The sequence below is a fragment of the Barbus barbus genome, assembly GCF_936440315.1.
Source record: "Barbus barbus genome assembly, chromosome: 3".
In the NCBI taxonomy this organism is placed as follows: domain Eukaryota; kingdom Metazoa; phylum Chordata; class Actinopteri; order Cypriniformes; family Cyprinidae; genus Barbus; species Barbus barbus.
In genome coordinates, this window is record NC_136731.1 from 27,147,602 (window position 1) to 27,170,733 (window position 23,132).

Sequence of the window (23,132 nt, forward strand, 5' to 3'; positions counted from 1 at the left end):
CAGAAATCATGTTGATTTATTATCAGTGCTGCTCTTTTTAGCTTTCTATTCATCAAAGAATACTGAACAAAATGTCACAGGTTCCAAAAAATATTACGCAGCAAAACTGTTTCCAACACTGGTAATAAATCGATATATTATAATGATTTCTGAAGGATCATATGACTCCGAAAACTGGAGTAACAGCTGATGAAAATTCTGATTTGCATCACTGAATTAAATTATATTTTAAAGTAAATTAATTATGTATTATCCTATAACCTCTGACACTGAAACCTCTGAAAACGCCTCACATGACTGCTCTGAACATAACGAAACAAATGCATATTGACGGATCTTCTGTTCTGCAAAATGTAAAGAAATGTAGCCTATATTTTTGCAAGTGTAAATATTGTAAAAATATGAATATTAATTGTGTCTAGAACAGGCCGCGCGCCGCTGCGCAGAGCTAATGCGGGTTCCGCGGGTGTTCATTTCATATTCTGTGATACAGCTTATTTAATGTATAAATTATACATTGTATTTAATGTAAGGTACATGTACAACAAACTGGTGATGTCATAGTGGTATCGTGGCCTATACCTGTGGAACAGTAGACAGCACACGCGGTGTTCATCTAATAAAAGATCTTCATATAGCTCTAGCAAACAAGCCTTTGCAGATTTGCTTTCAACTGACTGTAGATCCAAAGCCACGTCTTCAGCGCTCTTGATGTTCTTAAACTCTCTGTTACCTGAGTGAGAACCGCTTCAGAGACTCAGCGCGTGCGGCAGGGAACTGAACGAATCATTCAAACTGATTCGCGAACCGATTCACTGGTTTGCCAACTGGTTTGATAAAGCCTTTAAACAGAATCGACTCAAAAGAATGAATCATTCGCGAACGGGCATCGTTCATTGCCCAGAGAAAAGTAGACGGCGCGTTTGGAATAAACCGAAGCATTTTTAACTTGTATTACATTAAGATACAGTAACGAGAGGAGAGTCGCCCACAGTAACGAAGTAAAAGTACCGTTTTTTCTCTAAAAATATAGTTGAGTAAAAGTACCCATTTTAAAATATACTCTAAAAGTATTAGTTACCCAAAAAATTTACTCAAGTAAATGTAACGAAGTAAATGTAACTCGTTACTACCCACCTCTGCATAAATGATTTAATCTGACTACTTTCTTAATCGGTTTCAAAAATATCTTGCACACATTTGTATCATGGCATGGGATGACCATGTCTGTTGTTATTGTTTTTACCATAAGGACATAAAGCAAATGTTCAATTGATCATTTTTATTTTGCCCCATGATAGTCAGGACCTGATGAATGGAGACATTCCAGTTTTTTTGTGTTTTGTAGCACCTATGTCAGCTTTTGTCAGAGGAAAAGATCTATGTTTGTTAAATATGGAGCTCCAGTCATATTTCATCCATGGAAAGCCATCTCAGCCATAACAGGGATAACATAAAAGCTGGGCTTTTGCCAAAGAATCTGCAGGAGGAGTATTGATGTCTCTTTGTACGACTGTGCAAGAGGGGGAGGGGGGGGGGGGGGGGGGGGGTGTCCTTTACACAGAGAACCATCCCAAATGACAACGGGCCCCGTCCTGTGAGCTTCGGCACATAAAACCACACAGAACATCAATATATGTGCTGAAACATTCCATTATTGGGCTTGTTATCTCGTGTACACAAAGAGCAGAAATGAAGACATTTTTAAGGTTTCACACACCAGCCCCGTATAAGAACATTTCAGTTAGTGACCCAAGAAAGATACCCCCACCGCTGTCCAAAAGCTGGGCGGCATTCAACATTCCTCAGGGAGATTGATGTTGCTTGGATGTGTCTTAAATTCCTCAGAGCTGAAAATAAGATGGGTGCTGGTAAGCTTCCTGTTACCCCACTTTTTCTGTTCAAGATGTTTTAACGAGATTCCTGGCAGCAGAACGAGCAACCGTGCTGTGCGTAGTTACCCAGAAACAACAATTTTAAGGATGATCTTTAATAGTTTACGATGCCTCCTGGAGGTCTCACCCGGGCCTGGGCCTGCCTCGCTCTGTTTTTCTGTTTCCACTCTGTAAATGTGGGGCCCATTTGAATTGTTTGATGGTCTTAGAAGGCTAATCCAAAATACATAAAGTGAATCCATACAGAGGAAGGGTGTATTTGTTTACTGAACGGACTTGGAGTGATGGCTTATAGCAGAACATAAGCCTTCCTCAGAAGAGCTGGAGATAAGCAGAACAACTCGCATTCCTGAACAGCTGCAGCGTAGATCTCCAGAGACCAGTCCACCTCCCCAATAACACAGCCAACCTAGACATCATGCAGCACAACACAAACACAACCAGAAGCCAATGTCTACTCCTGTCAAAAACTAGTACATATTCTAGCAGAGAAATGGTTTACTCAAAATGAAAAATCATTTACTCATGCATGGGTTGATGTTCTCTTTTCTATAACACTAAAGGAGATGTTTTGCAGAATGTCTAAGCTGCTATTTTGCTTGCAATATTTTGTAGACCAGCATTTTACATGGCTTAATTGAATATATGCAAATGAGAATGAGCTGGAACAGTGCAGTTTCAACATCATGCTTAACATATCCTGGTATGTTCCTGTAGGGACCAGAGTTTTGGTGAACCACAAAGGAACCACAATTCCATCAAAGCGCCGATGGGAGGGAAAATTCTGTGGGTGAACACAAATGTTCGGCATGAAAATTCAGTCTGTCGCTCAGCAAAATCAAGTTGTATCTTATTGGTTAGCCAGTTTTTTTGCAGTGCAATGAAAATAAATTTGAACACCTGTCTGCAGAAAAATCTCAAATCAAAAACATCAAAAAATCTCATTGGTTCATTGGTCTGTTCATGTCCGTCTGAACTTTCAAATTAAAATGTGTATCGCACCAGAATAGTTTTTACCCCAAACATTTTTCTTGGTGTGAACAGTCCTTAATAGCGTGCAGAAAAAAGTCAGCTTTTTATGAAGTAAATGCTTTCCAGATTATATTTTAATAATTTTTCTCACATTATAAAAAGTTAGTGTTATAATTTAGTAAGGGGGTCCCTTGCATACCCTTGGCATCATTTATTTCAAAATCTATTTGGAAAAACGTTACGGCTGAATAAATGATAAATGATTTTAAATTCCTTTGGATCATGAATGTTGCATATACATCTCATTAGTTATCTTCCATTTTTGTTTTGCGACTTCTTAATTTGTATCGGCACCTCCCTAGAGTTTCCGCTTTTGTCAATCCACTCTTCTTATTAAATTAATCTGGCTTCTTTCTCCAGCGGATGTGGCTGCGATTACTGCTGAGCGTTTGTGGCCGCTGGAGCGAAGCATGCTTAGTCAATAGCTGCCTGGTTTTTACACACTCTGTAATTAAAGTAAATCCGCCTAAGAGTGTGTGCAGTATGTGGGCAAAGAGGAGTGCTGAGCTGTGGGAGAACTTTTCTCGCTGAGTCCCGCCACTCCTTTGACTGCGGCCAGGGTAAATAATGCCCTATTGTTGCTCAGTTGACTCCCGGTCAACGGGCAACACGCTCCACCCCAGAACAGAGTCAGACTTATTCAGACAGCTGGGATATAGACACTGGACTGGGACATTCATAGCTAGAGCCTGGTTTGAAATGTATGAGAAGTGAATAAATGGAGGAAACCCAGACACAATGTCATTCATGGTTCAGAGAGAGTTACGGTTAATTACTGCAGTTAATCGGTAGTGGCATGATTGATGAAAGCATACTGACCAGATGTTTTGTGAGTTTTGGCCGAGATGCTTGCCGAGATCACTTCCAGAAAACATTTAATTAATTCCTCAGTTTTTTTTTATTTACAAAGAGCAAGAAACAGCATGTAATGAGGCAGATGTAGACATTAGATAAATAGCTTTGCTAAATGGCTTCATGACATTATTGCTGCTTTCAGAATTGTTCATGTTCTTCCACTGAATTGTTTCACATAGCTAATCTATAAAAATAGCTTAAAAGCAATTTGAATATTTCCTCTGTTTAGGGTATCTGGAAATGAGATGAAAAATGGATATTTATATTTCACTATATTTGGATAATCTTTCCCATCTTTTTCAAATAAACACAGACTGTGCTTTTGGTGGCAGTCTTTGATGCACCTCGCTTCTGTTCTTCTGAGACAAACAGACTGGTGTTTCTTACAGATTGCAGTTTTACTTAAAGAAGGGCAACCTAAAATGTGTGGATGACATTTCACTCTCAAATTAAAGAAAAAACTTGTTTATTACTTATTGCATAAAGGGAATGAATTCTCCTATTTTTTATTTAATATGTTTTGTATTTGTGACTGTGGTGAGTGGGGTGGGGCCGAGAGCCGTGGGAACGGAGCGAGGCTGGTGGAGTTAATGATAATGACCGACACCTGCGACACTCACCGGTCTCGAGTCCCACGGAGGAGCTCCGGAAGGATAAAAGGAGGAGTGACGACAGTGGAAAACGAGAGAGGACCAGGCCTGGATTTTATTTTGTGTTTTGTGGGCGGCAGTCGTCCGTGAGGGGCTGCCGCTGTACTTTTACGTTTGTTTATTTTTGTTATTAAATCTTTGAATGTTTGCCGGTTCCCGCCTCCTTCTTCCCAAATCTACGAACGTTGTTACATTGGTGCCGAAACCCGGGAGGAAGGAGGGACACGCTGTCAGAGAGCCCTCGCTGCTGAGGGGGATCGCGGTGCTGAGGAGATCGGGCAGCAGGGAGTAGCGGGGGCGGCCGCTGGCTGCCCGAGGCGACGGTGGTGCTGGAGCGATGGAACAACAGGTGGGACGGAAGACTCGCTGCCGTGCTCCTGGGTCGAGGATGGGGGCTGCCGTCCGAGAGGGAGCGGAGGAGTTGGCACCATCCGCCATGTTGGGGAGGAGCAGGGAATGGGGGACACAGGAGGCGGAGCGTCGAGCCGTCCACCAAAGAGGTCCAGTACCATCGCATGGCACCGTGAGTGAGAGCCTCTCAGCTGGTTGAGGACCAACCAGCAGTGTGTCCGGGAACCGGACCGAATTTTTTAATTTTTTTTCCTCTCTCCCCTCTCTCGTCTCTGTCACTCCTCATCCTTCCGTCTCCTTTTCTCTCGCCTCGTCTGTCCGTACCCCCAGGTACGCCGCGGCCGCCCTGACGGGTCCCGTATATTTAATATTTTAAATAATATATTATATTGCAGTAATGATAATGTAATGAGAGGTGCTTAACTGTCATGAAAATGTATTTATTTATTCATTTATTTGATGTTTATTACTTTTTTAATGTGAAATGTTTTGTTAGATTCATGTGCATCTGAGAAATAAAGGCTTGAAGAAAGTGAGCTGTGCAGATTGTTCTCCATGATGTGTCTTGATCACTAATATGCTTTTAGATTCTCTTTTCTCTGGCATGATAATCTACATTGTGACAGTGATATTCCTTAACAGACTGAAGGGTTTTAAATTATTTAAAATGCTTAGATTTTCTTACCATTTCTGAAATTGCATTTAGAGCAGCCCCTGCTTTCTAAAATGGCTTAAAAATAAGAAACACTGAAACATAAACTGTACATTTTTTGACAAAGAGCAGATCATTTATAGACCTGTATTTATGGACCTGACCTGTAATCCAACTTCTTAAAAAACAACTCAGTGTTCCTAGATTCCTATCATTCCTACATCCCCTTTCTTCCGCTTTTTCTGGGCGTCATGTCTAACTTTACTATAACCCCTCATTTCTTAGGAGGCAGAATGGAAGTGACGGCAGAATGGCTTTTGACTCTGAGAGTTGTCACTAGTGCATTCAGCCATATTTCTCTGACTGCCCTGTCGTCTGTCATGTGCTATCTGCAGACAGACTGTCAGGAGCGATAAATGTATGCTCATTTTGGCCTGCTCCTCCAGTGTCCTATCTGTCTGTTTGCCCTATCTAGGCCATTATAGTACAACTTAGTCAAAGTACTCTACAGGCATTGCTGAGGTTTGATATGACCATGACAAACACTTCCATTGCCTTGACATTCCTAGGCTGGAGATTATACGCCCAAGTGGCTTATCAAGGCTATATTTTACTCCTTATAATGGAAATGAAAGGTTTGTGCATGAGTATGCAGGTGCTTTCCTTTTTTTTTCTTTCTTTGTTTTTTCTTTACTTTTATTCAGTGGCTAAAGAATCATGCTTTTCCATGGAATTACACCAATGCAATGTTTAATTTGTTCCCTAAAATTGTTTGGGCACCAAAAAAATCTGGATAATAACAAATATTTGTATATATTTTTTGTTTAGTCATGCAAAACTGTGCTTGTACATTATTTCAATTAATGGAGACTTGAGATTTCATGTGGTAAAAAAGTTTTTGAGTCAAATCTTTTCAATTAATCAACTAAATTGGCTCACAAAATCAGTCTAAATGGTTAGATCACATTTGGTCACAATGGTAATCAGTTTATAATGTTATCAGTGAATAGCAATTAAAATTTTGAATCGATTTCACACACAACACTATTGCATGACTTCAGAAAATTTGAAAAATAGTGCATAAGTCAAGTGGGTCACTTTTTTATATTTTTTTATAGTGCTTTCAAGTCTTTATTGCAATCTGAAAGCTCTTCATTCATTGTAATGGCATTGAAAGTGTGATTCTTTAAAATGTATTTTCATGTGTTTCACAGAAAAAAAGAAAGCCATATGAGTTTGAAATAAAATAAGAAACAAATGAGTCATATTATACACTACCTTTCAAAAATTAGGGGTCAATAAGGTTTGTTTTTAAAAAATATATATACTTTTGTTGAGCAAGGACACATTATTGTTCAAATTGACAGTAAAGACATTTGTAATGTAACAAAACATTTCTATTTAATTTCTTATGAACTTTCTATTTATCAAAGAATCCTCAGAAACAAAATAATAATGTGGTTTTCACAAAAATGTTAATCAGCACAACATGTTTTCATCAGTGATAATAATAAGAAATGCTTTTTAAGCAGCAAATCAGTATACTAGAATGATTTCTGAAGGATCATGTGAAACTGAAGACTGGAGTAATGATGTTGAAAATTCAGCTTTGCCATCACAGGAATAAATGACATTTTACAATATATTAAAATTAGTGTAATAATATTTAACAATATTATTGTTTTTAATTTTTGAGCAAACATTAAAAATCATAGAGAATCCATATATATATATATATATATATATATATATATATATATGTGTGTGTGTGTGTGTGTGTGTGTGTATTTTATACAATGTGTATTAAATTTAGGTTCCAAGATCATAATTGTTCTCTGGGTATGATGGGCTTACAGAGACATTGAACAAATTGAGTTTCCTCCATCTGCATGTTCAGTAAAGCTCAGTACACAATTCAATACCGCTTTCATTTCCATGAGAAAAGTGTGAGGATTAGCAGTAGATATTAAGTTTTGAGCCCCTGTGAAACAGATGGTGAGTGGGCTGTTCTTATTGAAAACAGACCCAAGGGGAGCACTGTACTGGAAGAGGAAAAACTGACTTTACAGCCGTGTCCTTGCATCTTTGGCTGTTGTTGAAAACGTCATACACCCACACTGTTTTTCTTGATTGTTTTTTTTTTTAATCTCCTACTCTGTTTTTATTCCACCCGTCAGTGGTTTGTTTCCAGGCCTGTCTAGGGCCAGTCTCCCTGAGGGGCCGCCATTAGGCGAATGGATAAGATAGAAGCAGAACTGATTGAGGTGAGACACAGGAGAGAAAAGAGTAAATACCCGCAGAGCCATAGAGTAGTGAAGGAGGAGTGAACACAGCGGCTCGGCTCTTAGTCTCACACTTTTTACACATTCTCACATTACAGAGGACTTGACAGACTGTGTCTGCTGCTGAGGTCACGCCGCTAAGGTCACACTTAAACTGAGTTAAGGAAATGATGACGCTAGGGCTGCAACAACTAACTGATAAAATCCAAATAAATCCATAATGAACTGATCAACATTTCAGCAATAGAAATATGTATTTATTGATTAGTTTTTACTTTATTGATTAATGTCAACTGTCCGTTATGGAATTTTATATTAATGCTTCAGAGAAGGTCATTGGCATATTGTTAGCTTTATGTGGCCATAACTTATTCTATTTTCTAAATGTTATAAATTCAAAGTCAGGAGAGTAGAGAAGTGCAGTGCATTCATTTAGTCATTTTCATGAAATATTGGACATTAAATTTGTTTAAAATATATCTAATTAAAAGGATAAAAAACATGTAATGCCAGAAATGATATTTTATAACGGTAACTAATGGCCTTATAGTAAATAATTCCTGACATTTATAAGCACAAAAAATTTCAGTAACAAACTGTATTTTTGTTGCTTTGTTTGATTTTTATTATGTGAACAACTTTGACTTATATAGTGGTATTTATGCTTATATTATTGTATTTAAATATTACATTACATTTAAAGGACAGTAGCAGTATAGTTTGCACATTGTTAGGAGGACAACAGTGCTTTTTCAGTATTATGGTGGAACTAAAATCAGTCTTTTTTATTGGATCAAAGAAATAATTGAGAAATTGAAACTTTAATTACTAGTTATTAGTTGTGGCACTAGCTTATACTATGTTTTGGTTATCTTGTGGGTCAACAGAGCAGATGGTTTCTGTTCTTCTGACTGGCTATCATTGGTCTGATACCAAGCAATGCATTTCGATTGACAGAGTGTACAAATCTTCATGCTCAGTGACATTTCTGTCAGGATATTTTTCAACAGTAGTCGCTTTCCACTGGCACTAATGTGAGATGTCAGAGACCTGTGGACAGATTTCTTAACCAGTCTGTTCATGTGTTTGACATTTTGGCTGTTTTCTGTATTGAGAGCAGCTATGTGTCACTGTACTATAAAGATAGACCTGGCTTTGGAGAGTAAAGAGCTCCTTCAGACGCATTTGGATAGTCCAGAGAGACTCATTTATCAGTTTTGTTCCACTGAATGTGCACTTAACTGAAACATTACATTAACAAAACAATATTAACAAAATAACATATTTTATATAATTCATAGCGCTGTCAGCCATGATTAATCATATTTTTTATTGTGGTTAATATACACTGCAGTTTAAAAGTTTGGAGTCTGTAAGATTTTGTATTGTTTTTGAAAGAAGTTTCTTATGCTGTAAGCATAATCTGATGGCAAAGCTGAATTTTCAGCATCATTACTCCAGTCTTCAGTGTCATGTTTTATTATTGTCAGTGCTGAATACAGTTGTGCTGAATAATATGTAGAAATAGATTATTGATGAAAAGAAAGTTCAAAAGAACAGTATTTGTAATTGAAATAGAATTTTTTTGTAACATTATAATAAATGTCTTTACTGTCACTTTTGATAAATTTATTGCGTCCTTGCTGAATAAAAGTATTAATTTCTTACTGACCCCAAACTTTTAAATGGTATGTATACAATTCTTCACTACATTAGTTTTTTGTTTCTAGGAACACAGCTCATGTTTTTGTTAACATACCTCTGGCATAATGTAAGCCTTCAAATTGTTTTCTGAGTTCCCTGACACTCATCCATTTTCCTTCTACTGGTCTCCTCCAATTCAGAAATCATAATACGAGTCTATCCGCAAAGATAAAAGGTGAGGTGTACGGTTTCAGCTAGATCAACAGTGTGGGAGCAGCCCAAAGTTCTGTGAAGTTCTGGAGGTGAAGGAGCTCCATTTGGGGGATTAATATGAGTTCTCTTCTCGCATCCAAACCAAACAGGCAATCCCACTCCAAGAACCGGGATATCGAGCTCTGTTTATTTTGCGTGAGGATTATTTACACAATCTGATATTCACGGAGGCAAGGGCAGACATCGTCAATGCAGAAGAGGGTTGATTTTCTCTCTGAAATGAACAGAAATTAATTTCAAACTTTTGCTGTTGACTTAATATTTTCGAGGAGACTTTAAGGAGAATTATTGGCTTTGTTTTTTACCTGCTCTTTTGTTCTTTTATGGAGGAGATATTTTGAAAAATGGCTCAGTTCCTCTTTTCCAAATAGTGGAAAATAATTTTCAAACTCCAGCAAATGATTAGATTTTATATTGCAAGTCCTTTCACGCTATTGTATTGTTTCAAAGTAAAGCTTAAGTCATTGGGCCAGATTTACTAAACAGGGCAAAATAGCATTAGAGCACAATTCCATAAAAGCGCTGATGGGAGGGAAAATTCTGCGGGTGATTTACTGACAAGGTCCACATTAAAGAACACTGATGCAACATTTCCATAATGACCTGCGCAATCTACCAAGAGAAGCGTAAATTACCGCCTGCTTTAAGACATGCTTTTTTGGGCGTTAAATAGTGCCGCAAATACCAGCAAATTGATGAGTGCAAATCTTAGTAAATCCCATTGCGTGATTCATTTAAATATTCTCCTCCCAAAAATTTACAGATCGAAAGGGAAACTCCTACAAATGCATATTCAATAAGGTGAGTCACAAAAATAACTGTCCACACCTTTTCAGCGCTAATTTCTGAAAGTAGTTTTTTAACGCCAAATGAGTGTTTGTGCTGACGCAAGCTGATAGTAAATATGGCCCAAAGTCTGCCTGCAAAAAATCTTCTTAAATGCTTATCTCATTTGCAATTTACAGTTTTTTGGAGCATATTAAGGTCAGTTTATTTTGTCATTCGGTCTTTGTGTCCAATTAAAAAGAAAACAGGTTTGGAATGACATGAGTAGTGAAAATAAGTATTTTTGGGTGAACTATTCCTTTCAGCCAGCCAAAAGATGTTTCCTGGAATAAAGTAGGAACATACAGCTGTATTTCTTACTTTTACTGAAAACATTCAGTGATATGTCTGTTCTCAGTCACCGTGGAACAGTTATCCACCAACAAAGCACAGCTGCTGGATCTGGCAGTTAAACAGGACAGTAAGATCTCCACTCTATGCCAAGGAAGGTTTTACTGTCAGATATAACAAAGTGTGCGGTGAAAAGAATCCCTGATGGACCCGCTGAAACTTTAGAAAAGCATCCATCCCTTCCACTCAGCTTCGTTCATATGAGCTCTTTCCCAAGACGACACCGATGCTGTTTGATCGAAACTGAGAATACTGCAAGATTTATGCTTTGTGCTTCTCAAGATCTTTTTTTAACCTGAAAATGTTTTCCTTCAAGGCATTTCCTTTAGTTTCTAAGTGATTAGGGTCTAGATTTGGGTCAAGGGTCATGAGGGATGCTTTTAATTGCATCTAATTTCTGGAGATCTGCTGTTTATTTGAACAGGACTGGCGCAGAATTGTAGCGATTGAGATCACCGCTGGGAAGGGAAGGGGTTAAGGCCTCTGTACATGGCCATGCTCAATCATGCTTCCCCTTACTCACTGCACAAATACCCATGGGCACACTTTCTTACATTGTGGCTTACAGTTGTGGCTTTGGCCTGCAAGGCCTCAGCGTAGATCTTTCCCACACTCTCAGCAGGCCGTCATGTGCATGTTGAGCTCAGAGGGAGGAGGGATACCTCCAGCTTTATTGGCCAATGACCTGCAGCATATACTTTTGTGCAGAGCATGGACCAATCAGAGAGCCCACATAAGGGTCAGTTGACAATAATGTGCTTTAACTCTGGATTACTTCAGCTTCTGTCTGTACTCTATAGGAATGAATTTATTATGCCAAAATTTCTATACATTTATATATAATGGTACTTTCAATGTTTTTGTCCATAACATTACATCACCCATGAAGTGAAATGACTGAAACTGATTACTAACTTTGAATTTAGTTCTTTTAATTTAGTTTTGTTAGTTTCCACTCCATTATAGTTTTTGTTGTAACTATTTACTGTATTTAGTTTTCACTGACACTTTATTTAGTGTTTATTTTAGTTGCAGTATCTTTGGGCAGCTAATGTGTACCAACGTAAACTGAAATATAACAGTATAAAATCTAGGTGCGTTTTGTGATTAATGAATATACTGTGTAACTAAAATTTAATTCATTCTGGGTCCTTTCTATTTTAGTTAGTTTAATTAGTTTTGGAGTCATGACAAAATATTTCAGTTATTTTAATAAAGTTTATTTCAGTTAACAAAAATTATATATTTTTATTTATTTATTTATTTACTTTTTTTTTTTTTTACTTTTGGGCTTTATGCATTTTTTTATTTCAATTTGATCATATAAATAAAACATTAATACATTACATAGCAATTTAATATTTCCAAAAATTAAAAAAAGATATTTAATGATATTGCAAATTATATTTGCATTTTTATGTTTCCCATATAAAATATGTATCATATATATGGGCATATATCAGATATATAAAATATAAAATATTTGTTTTGAATAATGATATAATTATATATAATTATGAACAAATATTTGGAAAATCATTTTAAAAAAGTGTGTGTGTGTTTGTGTGTGTGTGTGTGTGTGTGTGTGTGTGTGTGTGTGTGTGTGTGTGTGTGTTTGCGCGTGCGCTGCTATCAGATATCTGTGTGATTTCCTTCCTGCGTTACATTAAGCTCTGATGATGTGTGGTGTATGTGTGTTGTGTGTAGGGTTGGGGTGTTGGGCTTCAGTCTGTTATAGAGGGCTAGCGCTGTTCGACTAATCCCCTGTTTTCACACACAGCTGTTTCCTGTTGGGAACAGGGGCCTTTGTGAGACACACACAAACTAGAGGACCCAATTTGCTTTTCCAGACAATGTTCACTGAAACGCCAAGGCCGCAGTGTCTGCCATCCAAAAGCCTGCGTGAAAACAACTTTGTCAGGAAATAATGCTCAACACAGCAGTTTAGTTCATCTCTCTATTGCTTCATTCTAGGGAGTCCATTCTATTAAGACAGAACATGTTTTTTTTGCTTGGAAAAGTCTCCAGATATTGGGCAATAAATGCAGTTATCAGTAGATTGTGGCTTATGAAGGCAGCAGACATAATTGATTCTTGGACGAGACCAGTGTGATGAACATGCTGTACTGACTCCGATCACCCTGAGCTTCAGACGTCTCATCAGTCAGCTTTATTTATGGGTTGTCCTTCGACCTCTGACCTGAATCTCCTGTAGTTATAGGAGTGAAAGTCTGAGCTGAGTTCAACACATAGAGCCTGTAGGCATTCATGTGCCTGTTCATTTGAAATGTTTGGAGATTATAGGATTAATTTATTACAGCCAACATTCTGTAATGTAAACAGACCTTAATGCAATGCGGTCACGATTGTAAAATGTGCTAATGTGCACTTAACCAAATGTTGGTCCAAGGGAGCAATACTTAAGAATGATTTTTCATCTAACTCCCTACACAACACTTTATTAAGTAACAGGAGATTATGAGCATTATGTATAAAAGCCTACCTTTATATAGTTAACTGGAGTTCTGCTGACGGGCACTATGTGGTATTAGTGTCCCGCATAGTTCTCAGACAAAGATAGGAACATCCTGTTACTTTTAAACTTTCCATTCCTGAATTAGAACAGCTTTTGGGATTGTGTTGCCCCATTTGTTTTAATAAAAATGTTAAAAAGAGTTTGGCAAATAAATAACTATGCGAGAATAAGAACTCAGAATGTGATTTCTATAGACTTTAATTGTCCTGCCTTAGTAGAAGAGCTACACAAGTTTGGGGTCTGTAATGTTTTTAAATGAAGTCTCTTATGCTGACCAAGGCTGTATTTATTTGGTCAAAAATACAGTAAAACAGAGACATTGTGCAACATTAACACAATATAACAATATAACAGTTTTCTATGTAAATAGTGATACTTTTTGTCAGGATTTTGAATGAATGGAAAATTCAGAAGAACAGCATTTATTTAAAATAGAGCTCTTGTTTAACATTAAAAAATATTGTAAAAAACATTTTTACTGTCACTTTTGATCAATTTCATGCATCTTTGCTGAATAAAAGTCTTTCCAAAAATTTATTTTATGGACCCCAGACTTCACCCCAGAAATGCATGTATTTACCATACATAGTTTGTTTAGTTTGTTCTGCTTCATTTAAATGAAATCATAAATTTGAATAAGCTGAAATGTCCATTATTGCACACAGCGTAAAAGCCTGTCTTTTTTGTGGACTTTTTTTTTACAGAGTGAATCAGTGAAATATTTCCTGGACAACTTGGATCGGATTGGACAACTGGTGAGTCATGATGACGAATCATTATTTAGTGGTGCCATATCTTCACGGTATATGTGACCCTGGACCACAAAACCAGTCATAAGTGTCAATTTTTCGAAATTGAGATGTGAATGCTGAATAAATAAGCTTTCCATTGATGTATGGTTTGTTGGGATAGGATAATATTTGGCCGAGATACAACTATTTGAAAATCTGGAATCTGAGGGTGCAAAAAAATCTAAATACTGAGAAAATTGCCTTTAAAGTTGTCCAAATGAAGTTCTTAGCAATGCATATTACTGATCAAAAATTAAGTTTTTATATATTTACAGTAGGAAATTTACAAAATATCTTGATATCTTGCTATTGCTTTAAATATACCCCAGTGACTTAAGACTGGTTTTGTGGTCCAGGGTCACATATTATCATTCACTGTTCTAATCGTGGGAAGTCGTGGCCTAATGGTTAGAGAGTCGGACTCGTAATCCAAAGGTTGTGGGTTCGAGTCTCGGGCCGGCAGGGATTGTAGGTGGGGGGAGTGAATGTCCAGCGCTCTCTCCACCCTAAATACCACGACTGAGGTGCCCTTGAGCAAGGCACCGAACCCCCAACTGCTCCCCGGGCGCCGCAGCATAAATGGCTGCCCACTGCTCCGGGTGTGTGTTCACGGTGTGTGTGTGTGTTCACTGCTGTGTGTGTGCACTATGGATGGGTTAAATGCAGAGCATGAATTACGAGTATGGGTCACCATACTTGGCCGTATGTCACTTCACTTTCACTTAATAATGATATACTGATTAGATAAAATAAAGATAGTCATCTGGAGTGAAGTCAGAATAGTGTTTTTATACAGTGTTTCCCATGCAGCAGAGGTGGTGGCACTGAAGACTGGAGACACTGAAAATGAAAGTAAAATGGTCTCTTTGCGACTGATATTGGCCAAGCTTGCCAAGAACACATAGTGTGTCTCAAATGAGTGATAAAAAAGGCCTGGAAGTGTTTTGTGTGAGCATGGAAACCAAGGCCAATGACAAAACAAATACATGTTAGTTTGGGTGGGATGGGGGGCCAATGAAAGCTGCTTCGAAGATCATTTTGTCTGCTCTTGTGGCAATTTTCATTTAGAGGTTGTATGTGCAAAAGATTGCCTAGCAACTACTCTTATTATACTTTTGACCACATAGATATAAAAAATCATAATGTTTAAGTGTAATATGTATGTTTTAGGTTGCACAAATGGAAGAAGACCCTAGTAGAATGTGAACCATAAAAAAACTGTGCAAATAATAAGATTGCTAATAAGAATATTTCAGATAAATTTTGCAGAAGTAAACTGCTGAAAACAATCCTGCTATCTAAAGACAAACCGAATGTATTTGCTACTGACTCAATTTTACTCAACCTTTTCTTACAGAATTATGTACCGAGCCGACAGGACATCCTATTGGCCAGGAAGGCCACCAAGGGAATTGTGGAGCATGATTTTGTCATTAAGAAGATCCCTTTTAAGATGGTAGATGTAGGTGGCCAGCGCTCTCAGAGACAGAAGTGGTTTCAATGCTTTGACGGCATCACCTCCATCCTCTTCATGGTGTCCTCCAGCGAGTACGACCTGGTGCTGATGGAAGACCGCCGCACCAACCGTCTGGTGGAGTCCATGAACATCTTTGAGACCATAGTCAACAACAAGCTATTTTCCAATGTGTCCATAATCCTCTTCCTCAACAAGATGGACCTTCTGGTGGAGAAGGTACGCAAAGTCAACATTAGCAAACACTTTTCCGACTTCCGAGGAGACCCTCACCGACTGGTGGACGTGCAGGCCTATCTTGTGCAATGCTTCAACCGCAAACGTCGCAACCGCAGCAAGCCACTTTTCCACCACTTCACCACTGCCATTGACACTGAGAACATTCGCTTTGTCTTTCATGCAGTCAAAGACACAATTCTTCAGGATAACCTAAAAGACATAATGTTGCAGTGACTTTTACAGTAATTTTTGATCAGTTTTGAGTCTGTTTCCCATCCTATTGCAGGAAAAAATGCCTTCTGGATTTCATTTTAACCCATTTTGCCTCGACAACTGTGCAGGAGAACCATCATTTATTAGCTAATCATATACTCCAATATCCAGTCCTTTATAATTGAGACATGGCATATAAGAATGACATGCATTTCTCTTTGTCCTCACTCATTTTAATGTGTTCCTGTGAAACAGGAAGTTTGAAGACACATGGGATGGTAGAAAAGCCAAGAACATTTTGAGGGTATTACAGTTTGTCACTGCAAAGAAAATGAAGACTGATAATTGATCATTATAGAGAATTTCCCCCGCTTTCCTCAAGGATAATCTCAATGCACAATAACTTTACACTGGATCATCTCCCAAATAACATCCTAAAAATAAATAGCAAACCTGCACTGAACATCCTGCTTGAACAAGTAGTTAATTTCATTTATATCACATTTTGCTTTATCTATACTTGTGAGTTTATAGATGACATGCATAATTCTCATTAACAACTAAGCAGGGTTTTTGTACATAAGAGTTCATAGCAGCTTTTGTACATGTTAACTGTCTCTTCTGCTTTTATGTGTCTCTTCACGTTAAGCTACAAGCTTTGAAGTATAGAGTAGGGTCAAATCACTGGTTATGCCTAACACCACTAACTTAATGCATTAATGGTATTCTTTAAATGTCATTATTGCATAGCATATGTACTTTATGAGTATTCATATGATGTTAATCCACTCGAAATGTATGTAACCTGTGTAGTGTATGACTTTAAAAGGAGATTACAGAGGGAGTCAACCCGATGCTGTTCGGGGACTGAGTTTTATTCTCTGGATCTTGATGAATGTCAGCTGTGAACAGCTGTGGGCTTTTGGTTTTAGCTGGAGTAGCGATCCCGGACGAGCCCCCAATTTGTTGGGTCCATATTGTGTTTTATTCTTTTGAACTACTTCATGGACGGGGTGTGAAGTGACTTCCTGGTGATTTCTGCCAATGCGAAGAATTATTTGTTGTGGGTGGTGGCACAGTTCGAACCGTTTTCCAGAAATCTGATTTTTTCATTAGAAATAGTCGTTGACTCACAGTCTCCTCAGAGAACCAGTGGTTTCAATTTCAGTGCAGGTGTCCACTTGTCAGAATTTTGTTTCTGCCATTGTTTTGTGTTAAGGGAAAGCTTGAGATAAGCTATCAAATAGTTTTCAAGTTTTAACAAGAGCATCAATCCCTTTTCTTGCATTCTTTCTTGTTTGTTGACTACAATGGAAACCGTGACTCATTTCTTGCAAAACAGCATTAATAATGTCTCTTTGTGCCCTAAAGGTATTTAAATTCTGTCCTTCCTCATAATCACCGCAGTGCCGTGTTGGCTTACTGAAAGTTGGCAGGAAGGGATTTGATTTGAGATATTGGACACACACCCTAAACCTTTGTCCCTGACAGCTCTTCCCAGTGGGAGCAAAACACATGCATTTACTGGAAGATCTCTGGCTCCCTTTGTGCACATAAAGAAGCCGATTGGATTCTTTAATTTAAGGCTGTGTTCGTCCTTGTTTCCTCTTTTAAGACCATAAATCCATTGGGAGAGTTTGAAAGTTAAATAGCGGAAAAGAAACACAGACAAAGTATGAAGGCTGTTAAAACCCGCAATCAAGATAAGCATTTGGTGCGTAATTAATTTGATATAAATTATGTTTGGAGAATAACAATCAGAGAAACTACCAGTTGTGATTTCAATCTACTGAAGGTGATTTAACTACAGTATTTACATTACATTAGCTGCTCTGGTGTTTTGTCCCTTTTTAGGATCTCATGAGTGTCACTATTAACAGGATGTCTACTTCAACACTCTTTCAGTGTTTTACTGTAGTTTTTTCAACTTTCAAATTTTGCTTCCCTAAAGTTTTATGTATCCAGTGATTGTAAAAAGTGTGAAATTCCAGATTTTAACTTCATTATGTGTGTTTTGTATATAAGATCTGTATAAATACAATAAAATGTTGAGTTATACTTTTGGGCTTGTTTTTATACAACTGCATATTGCAACTGAATATGCACTGTAAAAATATGCTGTTTAATTTACAGTAAAAAAAAAATTACAGGCAGCTGTGGTTGCCAGATATTAACAGTAAAATAAATTATGGGATGGCATATAGTGCCTGTATATAAAATATATTATATATACCATTTAAAATCACCATGATAATGCAGATTGTACAATAGAAATCCACACGATGAATCGGAGTTAATTGTAAGTGACCAATACTCATATATAGATGACGCACAGGATTGTTGACATAAAGGCCAAAGACCAACACAGTTGATGTAAAAAATAATACAATAAACAGTCACTAAATAACAGAAAAATGTAACACAGATGTACATTACTGATAACAAAAACAGGAAGATGAATCTCTGGGAATGTCCTTTTACATCAACCCCAAAATCATTTATCAAACAAAACTAAATGAAAACCTTTTTAAAATCAATCATAGGCAATGTTACAGATGAATTTACCTCAGTTTGATCAGACAATCAGCCTTTGACATATATGACCAAAGCTGCATTTCATTATTTACATTTTGTCTGTGATGAGAAAGGATATGACTAATTTTTGGATCATATCCCAACTAGGCCAATAACCTTTGTATATTCGAGGGTAGATTATTTGACATGAATTAATGTTGTTTCTGTATCTTATTACTATCAGCTTTCTGGTGTCTTATTTGTGTATACAGTTTAAATCTGCTGTTCTCCCATATATGAAAACCGAACTGTCTCTACACTGTGTATTTCCTGCAAATGGCTTTGGGAGCAAGTTCAAACAAAGACAAATAAACAGAGGTTATGCAAGAGTTAAGTGGCAGAGGAAGTGTTACCCCCAACTGGGGCCTGTGCTCAGTAAATACCATTTTAACTTCAAGTTTAGATGCATCTTTTTCAAAATGCCACCCGTCTTTGTAGCCAGATATTTTAGGCTTTATTGTCATAAGAGTTTCTTTCCTGTGAGGGAGCTAATGTTTGACTATGAACAAAAGGGTCCTATTATGGTAAGACACATCTAAACAAATATTCCCCATGCAACCCTTGAGAAATCCTCTGCTCAAGGAAGAAGAGAATGTCTAAGCACACAAAGTGCCTTTTCTGGGCCGACCATAGCTTATTTGCTTAAGGTAAAACTCATGACTTGTGTCATACTTACATTTCCTCCAGGCGGCCTTTCATTGCACTTCAAAATTGAATGCTGATATTTAGTAATAAATAAAGGCAGCAGTCATTGCCAGACTGTTTAACAATATTTCAGTCTGCCCTTTATTTTAATCTGCCTGCTAGGCCTGTGTTTGGCTTTCAAATACACATCCAACAGTTAATTTTCCAGTATTAAGGAGTGAAAGAAAATGTCAGCTCTGACATTAGCTGGAAAAGATGTGCCTACAGGAACTTTGCTGTTAGTAATCTAATCGCAGCCTCAAAAACATAGCTAGAAGGACACCAATCATTGTGCAGATGGCCAGAGTTTGTCCAGACAGAACAAATCATCTGACTCTTGTATGATTGGGAAATTTCTCACTATCGGAAGACAAAGTAATATGAACTTCAAACTCCTTGCAACAAGAGCGCCCCCTACTGGTTACGCGTAAAGAAGCATTTGTCTACTTAAAAGACCCCATTTTGAAAATCTCCTTTCGGACATGGACTTAAATATTGCTAGAGGAAAAAGAAACAAAACAAACAAACAAAAAAATAAATGTGAAGAATACAACGATTCTTATACTTTACTATACTATTCATTTTCATTTTTGATCTATAAAGATAAAAAACTATTATGTCCAATATCAAGTTCATTGTTTTTGCTCGCAGGTGAATAATTGGCCTTTCATTTGGTCATCATTTATTTATATAAAATAATAATAATAATAATACTTTTATTTAGCAGAGATGGATTAAACTGATCAAAGGTGAAAGTAAAGACATTTCAAATAAAGGCTGTTCTTTTGAACTTTCTATTCATTAAAGAATCTTGGGAGAAAAAGTTCCACAATTTCCACAAAAATATTAAGCAGCACTACTGTTTTCGACATTGATAATAATCAGAAATGTTTCTTGAGTAATAAATCAGCATATTAGTATGATTTCTGAAGGATCATGTAACAGTGAAGCCTGGAGTGAACTGAAAGTTCTACATACACACACACATATATATATTATTAATATTATTAATACCTTTTGAGGAGGTTATACAAGTGTAACTTTACATTCACAAATATATTTGAAACAGCAGTTTGTTTCACACAGATGTGAGTATTAATTTAGGTTTAGGTCCCCATTTAATTTAGTGGATGAAATGAGTAATTTCTGTTATTCAATGCATAACAGTCTCCTATTGTGTTTAATAGTTTCCTTGTGTTTCTGTAGGACTGCCACAGGTCATTGTCAATCAGTGTAAGCAGCTGGAAAACATCCAAACAAAATAGCTTCTTATAGGTTTTAGTACTGAACTAAATCATTTACTAGACATAAACTGTGTATTGCAGTCATGCCCTGAGGATGTATTTGAAAAATTACTTTCTTGTAATGTTCCCAGCCACCCCAAAGATTAAAGGGTCTCATTTCCAGATCATTACCAGGCTTCACCCTTCCGGTGAATTTGAATGGTATGTCACTGGAAAAAATTTACAACGTGTACCACGCATCTGTATATTACACTCACTTACCATCAAAGATCAGTGGGGTATAGGTACAATTGTATAATTACCCAAAATGGGGTACAATGGTATAAAAGGAGATGATTGGCCAAACAACCCTCTGAGATTTTGCAAAATTAATAAATTCATCCCACTCTAAAATAACATTCAAACCAAGTTGATGTATTTGTCAGGCAAAAATATGACCCTGGACCTCAAAATCAGTCATAAGTAGCACGGTTATATTTCAATGGCCAAAAATACATTGTATGGGTCAAAATTATTGATTTTTCTTTTATGCCAAAAATCAGGTTATTAAATTTAGATCATGTTCCATGAATATATTTTGTATATTTCCTACTGTAAATATATCAAAACTTAATTATTGGTTAGTAATATGCATTGCTAACAACTTCATTTAGAGAGCATTAAAGGTGATTTTCTCAATATTTAGTTTTTTTTCATCCTTACATTCCAGATTTTCAAATAGTATCTTGGCCAAATATTGTCCTATCCTAACAATCCATACATCAATGAAAAGCTTATTTATTCAGCTTTCAGATGATACCCCTTTGGTTGTGAGGTCCAGGGTCACAAATAAATTTGTGCACCCTCTAATATAAACATCTATCTATCTACAACCTGAATTCTGGAAATGTTGGGACATTTTTTAATTTTAATAAAATGAAAACTAAAAGAATTGCAAGTCACATGAGCCAATATTTTATTCACAATAGAACATAGATAACATAACAAATGTTTAAACTAAGAAATTTTACAATTTTATGCACAAAATGAGCTCATTTCAAATTTGATGCCTGCTACAGGTCTCAAAATAGTTGGGACGGGGGCATGTTTACCATGGTGTAGCATCTCCTCTTCTTTTCAAAACAGTTTGAAGACGTCTGGGCATCGAGGTTATGAGTTTCTGGAGTTTTGGTGTTGGAATTTGGTCCCATTCTTGCCTAATATAGGTTTCCAGTCGCTGAAGAGTTTGTGGTCATCTTTGATGCATTTTTCGTTTAATGATGCACCAAATGTTCTCTATAGGTTAAAGATCTGGACTGCAGGCAGGCCAATTCAGCACCCGACTCTTCTACCATGAAGCCATGCTATTGTAATAGCTGCAGTATGTGGCTTTGCATTGTCCTGCTGAAATACACATCTGGAGGGGAGCATATGTTGCTCTAAAACCTTTATATATCTTTCAGCATTCATAGTGCCTTCCAAAACATGCAAGCTGCCCATACCATATGCACTTAAGTCCCCCCATACCATCAAAGATGCTGCTTTTGAACTGAACGCTGATGACACGCTGGAAGGTCTCCCTCCTTTTTAACCTGGAGGACACGGCAAATAATGTCAGATTTGGACTCGTCTGACCATACAACACTTTTCCATTTTGAAACAGTTCATTTTAAATGAGACTTGGCCCACAGGACATGACAGTGCTTCTGGACCATGTTTACACATGGCTTCCTTTTTGCACGATAGAGCTTTAGTTGGCATCTATAGATGGCACAGTGGATTGTGTTTACCGACAGTGGTTTCTGGAAGTTCTGGGCCCATTAATAATGTAAAAGACAGAATCATGACGATGAGTGATGCAGTGTCGTCTGAGGTCCCGAAGACCACGGGCATCCAACAAAGGTCTTCGGCCTTGTCCCTTACGCGCAGAGATTTTCCCAGTTTCTCTGAATCTTTTGATTAGATTTGCAAAGCCTTTGCAATTTGACGTTGAGGAACATTGTTTTTAAAGTATTCCACAATCTTTTTGCACACTCTTTCACAGATTGGAGAGCCACTGCCCATCTTTACTTCTGACAGACTCTTTTATGGCTAATCATGTTACAGACCTGATGTCAATTAACTTAATTAGTTGCTAGATGTTCTCCCAGCTGAATCTTTTCAAAATTTCTTGATTTTTCAGCCCTTTGCCTCCGTGCCAATTTTTTTTTAAGCAGGCATCAAATTTGAAATGAGCTCATTTAGTGGATAAAAGTCTAAAATTTCTCAATGTAAAAATGTATTATGTTCTCTATGTTCCATTGCGAATAAAATATTGGCTTTGAAAGTCTTTTAGTTTTCATTTTATTCAAATTTAAAAAACGTCCCGACATTTCCGGAATTAAGGTTCTATCTATCTATCTATCTATCTATCTATCTATCTATCTATCTATCTATCTATCTATCTATCTATCTATCTATCTATCTATCTATCTATCTATCTATCTATGGCTTTTGCATACTATAGTAGTTTATAAGTAGGCTACGCATATTCGGACGGGAGGTAGTCTTGTCACATGAACAGGAAGTACAGGGAGATAAGCAAAGGGAAAGACCATGTTGATGATAA

General features: G+C 37.2%; 1 protein-coding gene across 1 annotated transcript in view; it reads left to right on the forward strand.

The window, feature by feature from the left end:
- Positions 1–18,102, forward strand: part of LOC306859961 (guanine nucleotide-binding protein subunit alpha-12-like) — a 34,124-nt gene extending 16,022 nt beyond the window's left edge. Inside the window, exons 3-4 of the mRNA XM_079401396.1 lie at positions 14,051–14,101; positions 15,495–18,102. Coding sequence (XP_079257522.1) covers positions 14,051–14,101; positions 15,495–16,064 — 621 coding nt within the window. The 3' untranslated portion in view covers positions 16,065–18,102. The remainder of the gene's footprint in view (positions 1–14,050; positions 14,102–15,494) is intronic.
- The last annotated feature ends 5,030 nt before the right edge of the window (positions 18,103–23,132 follow it).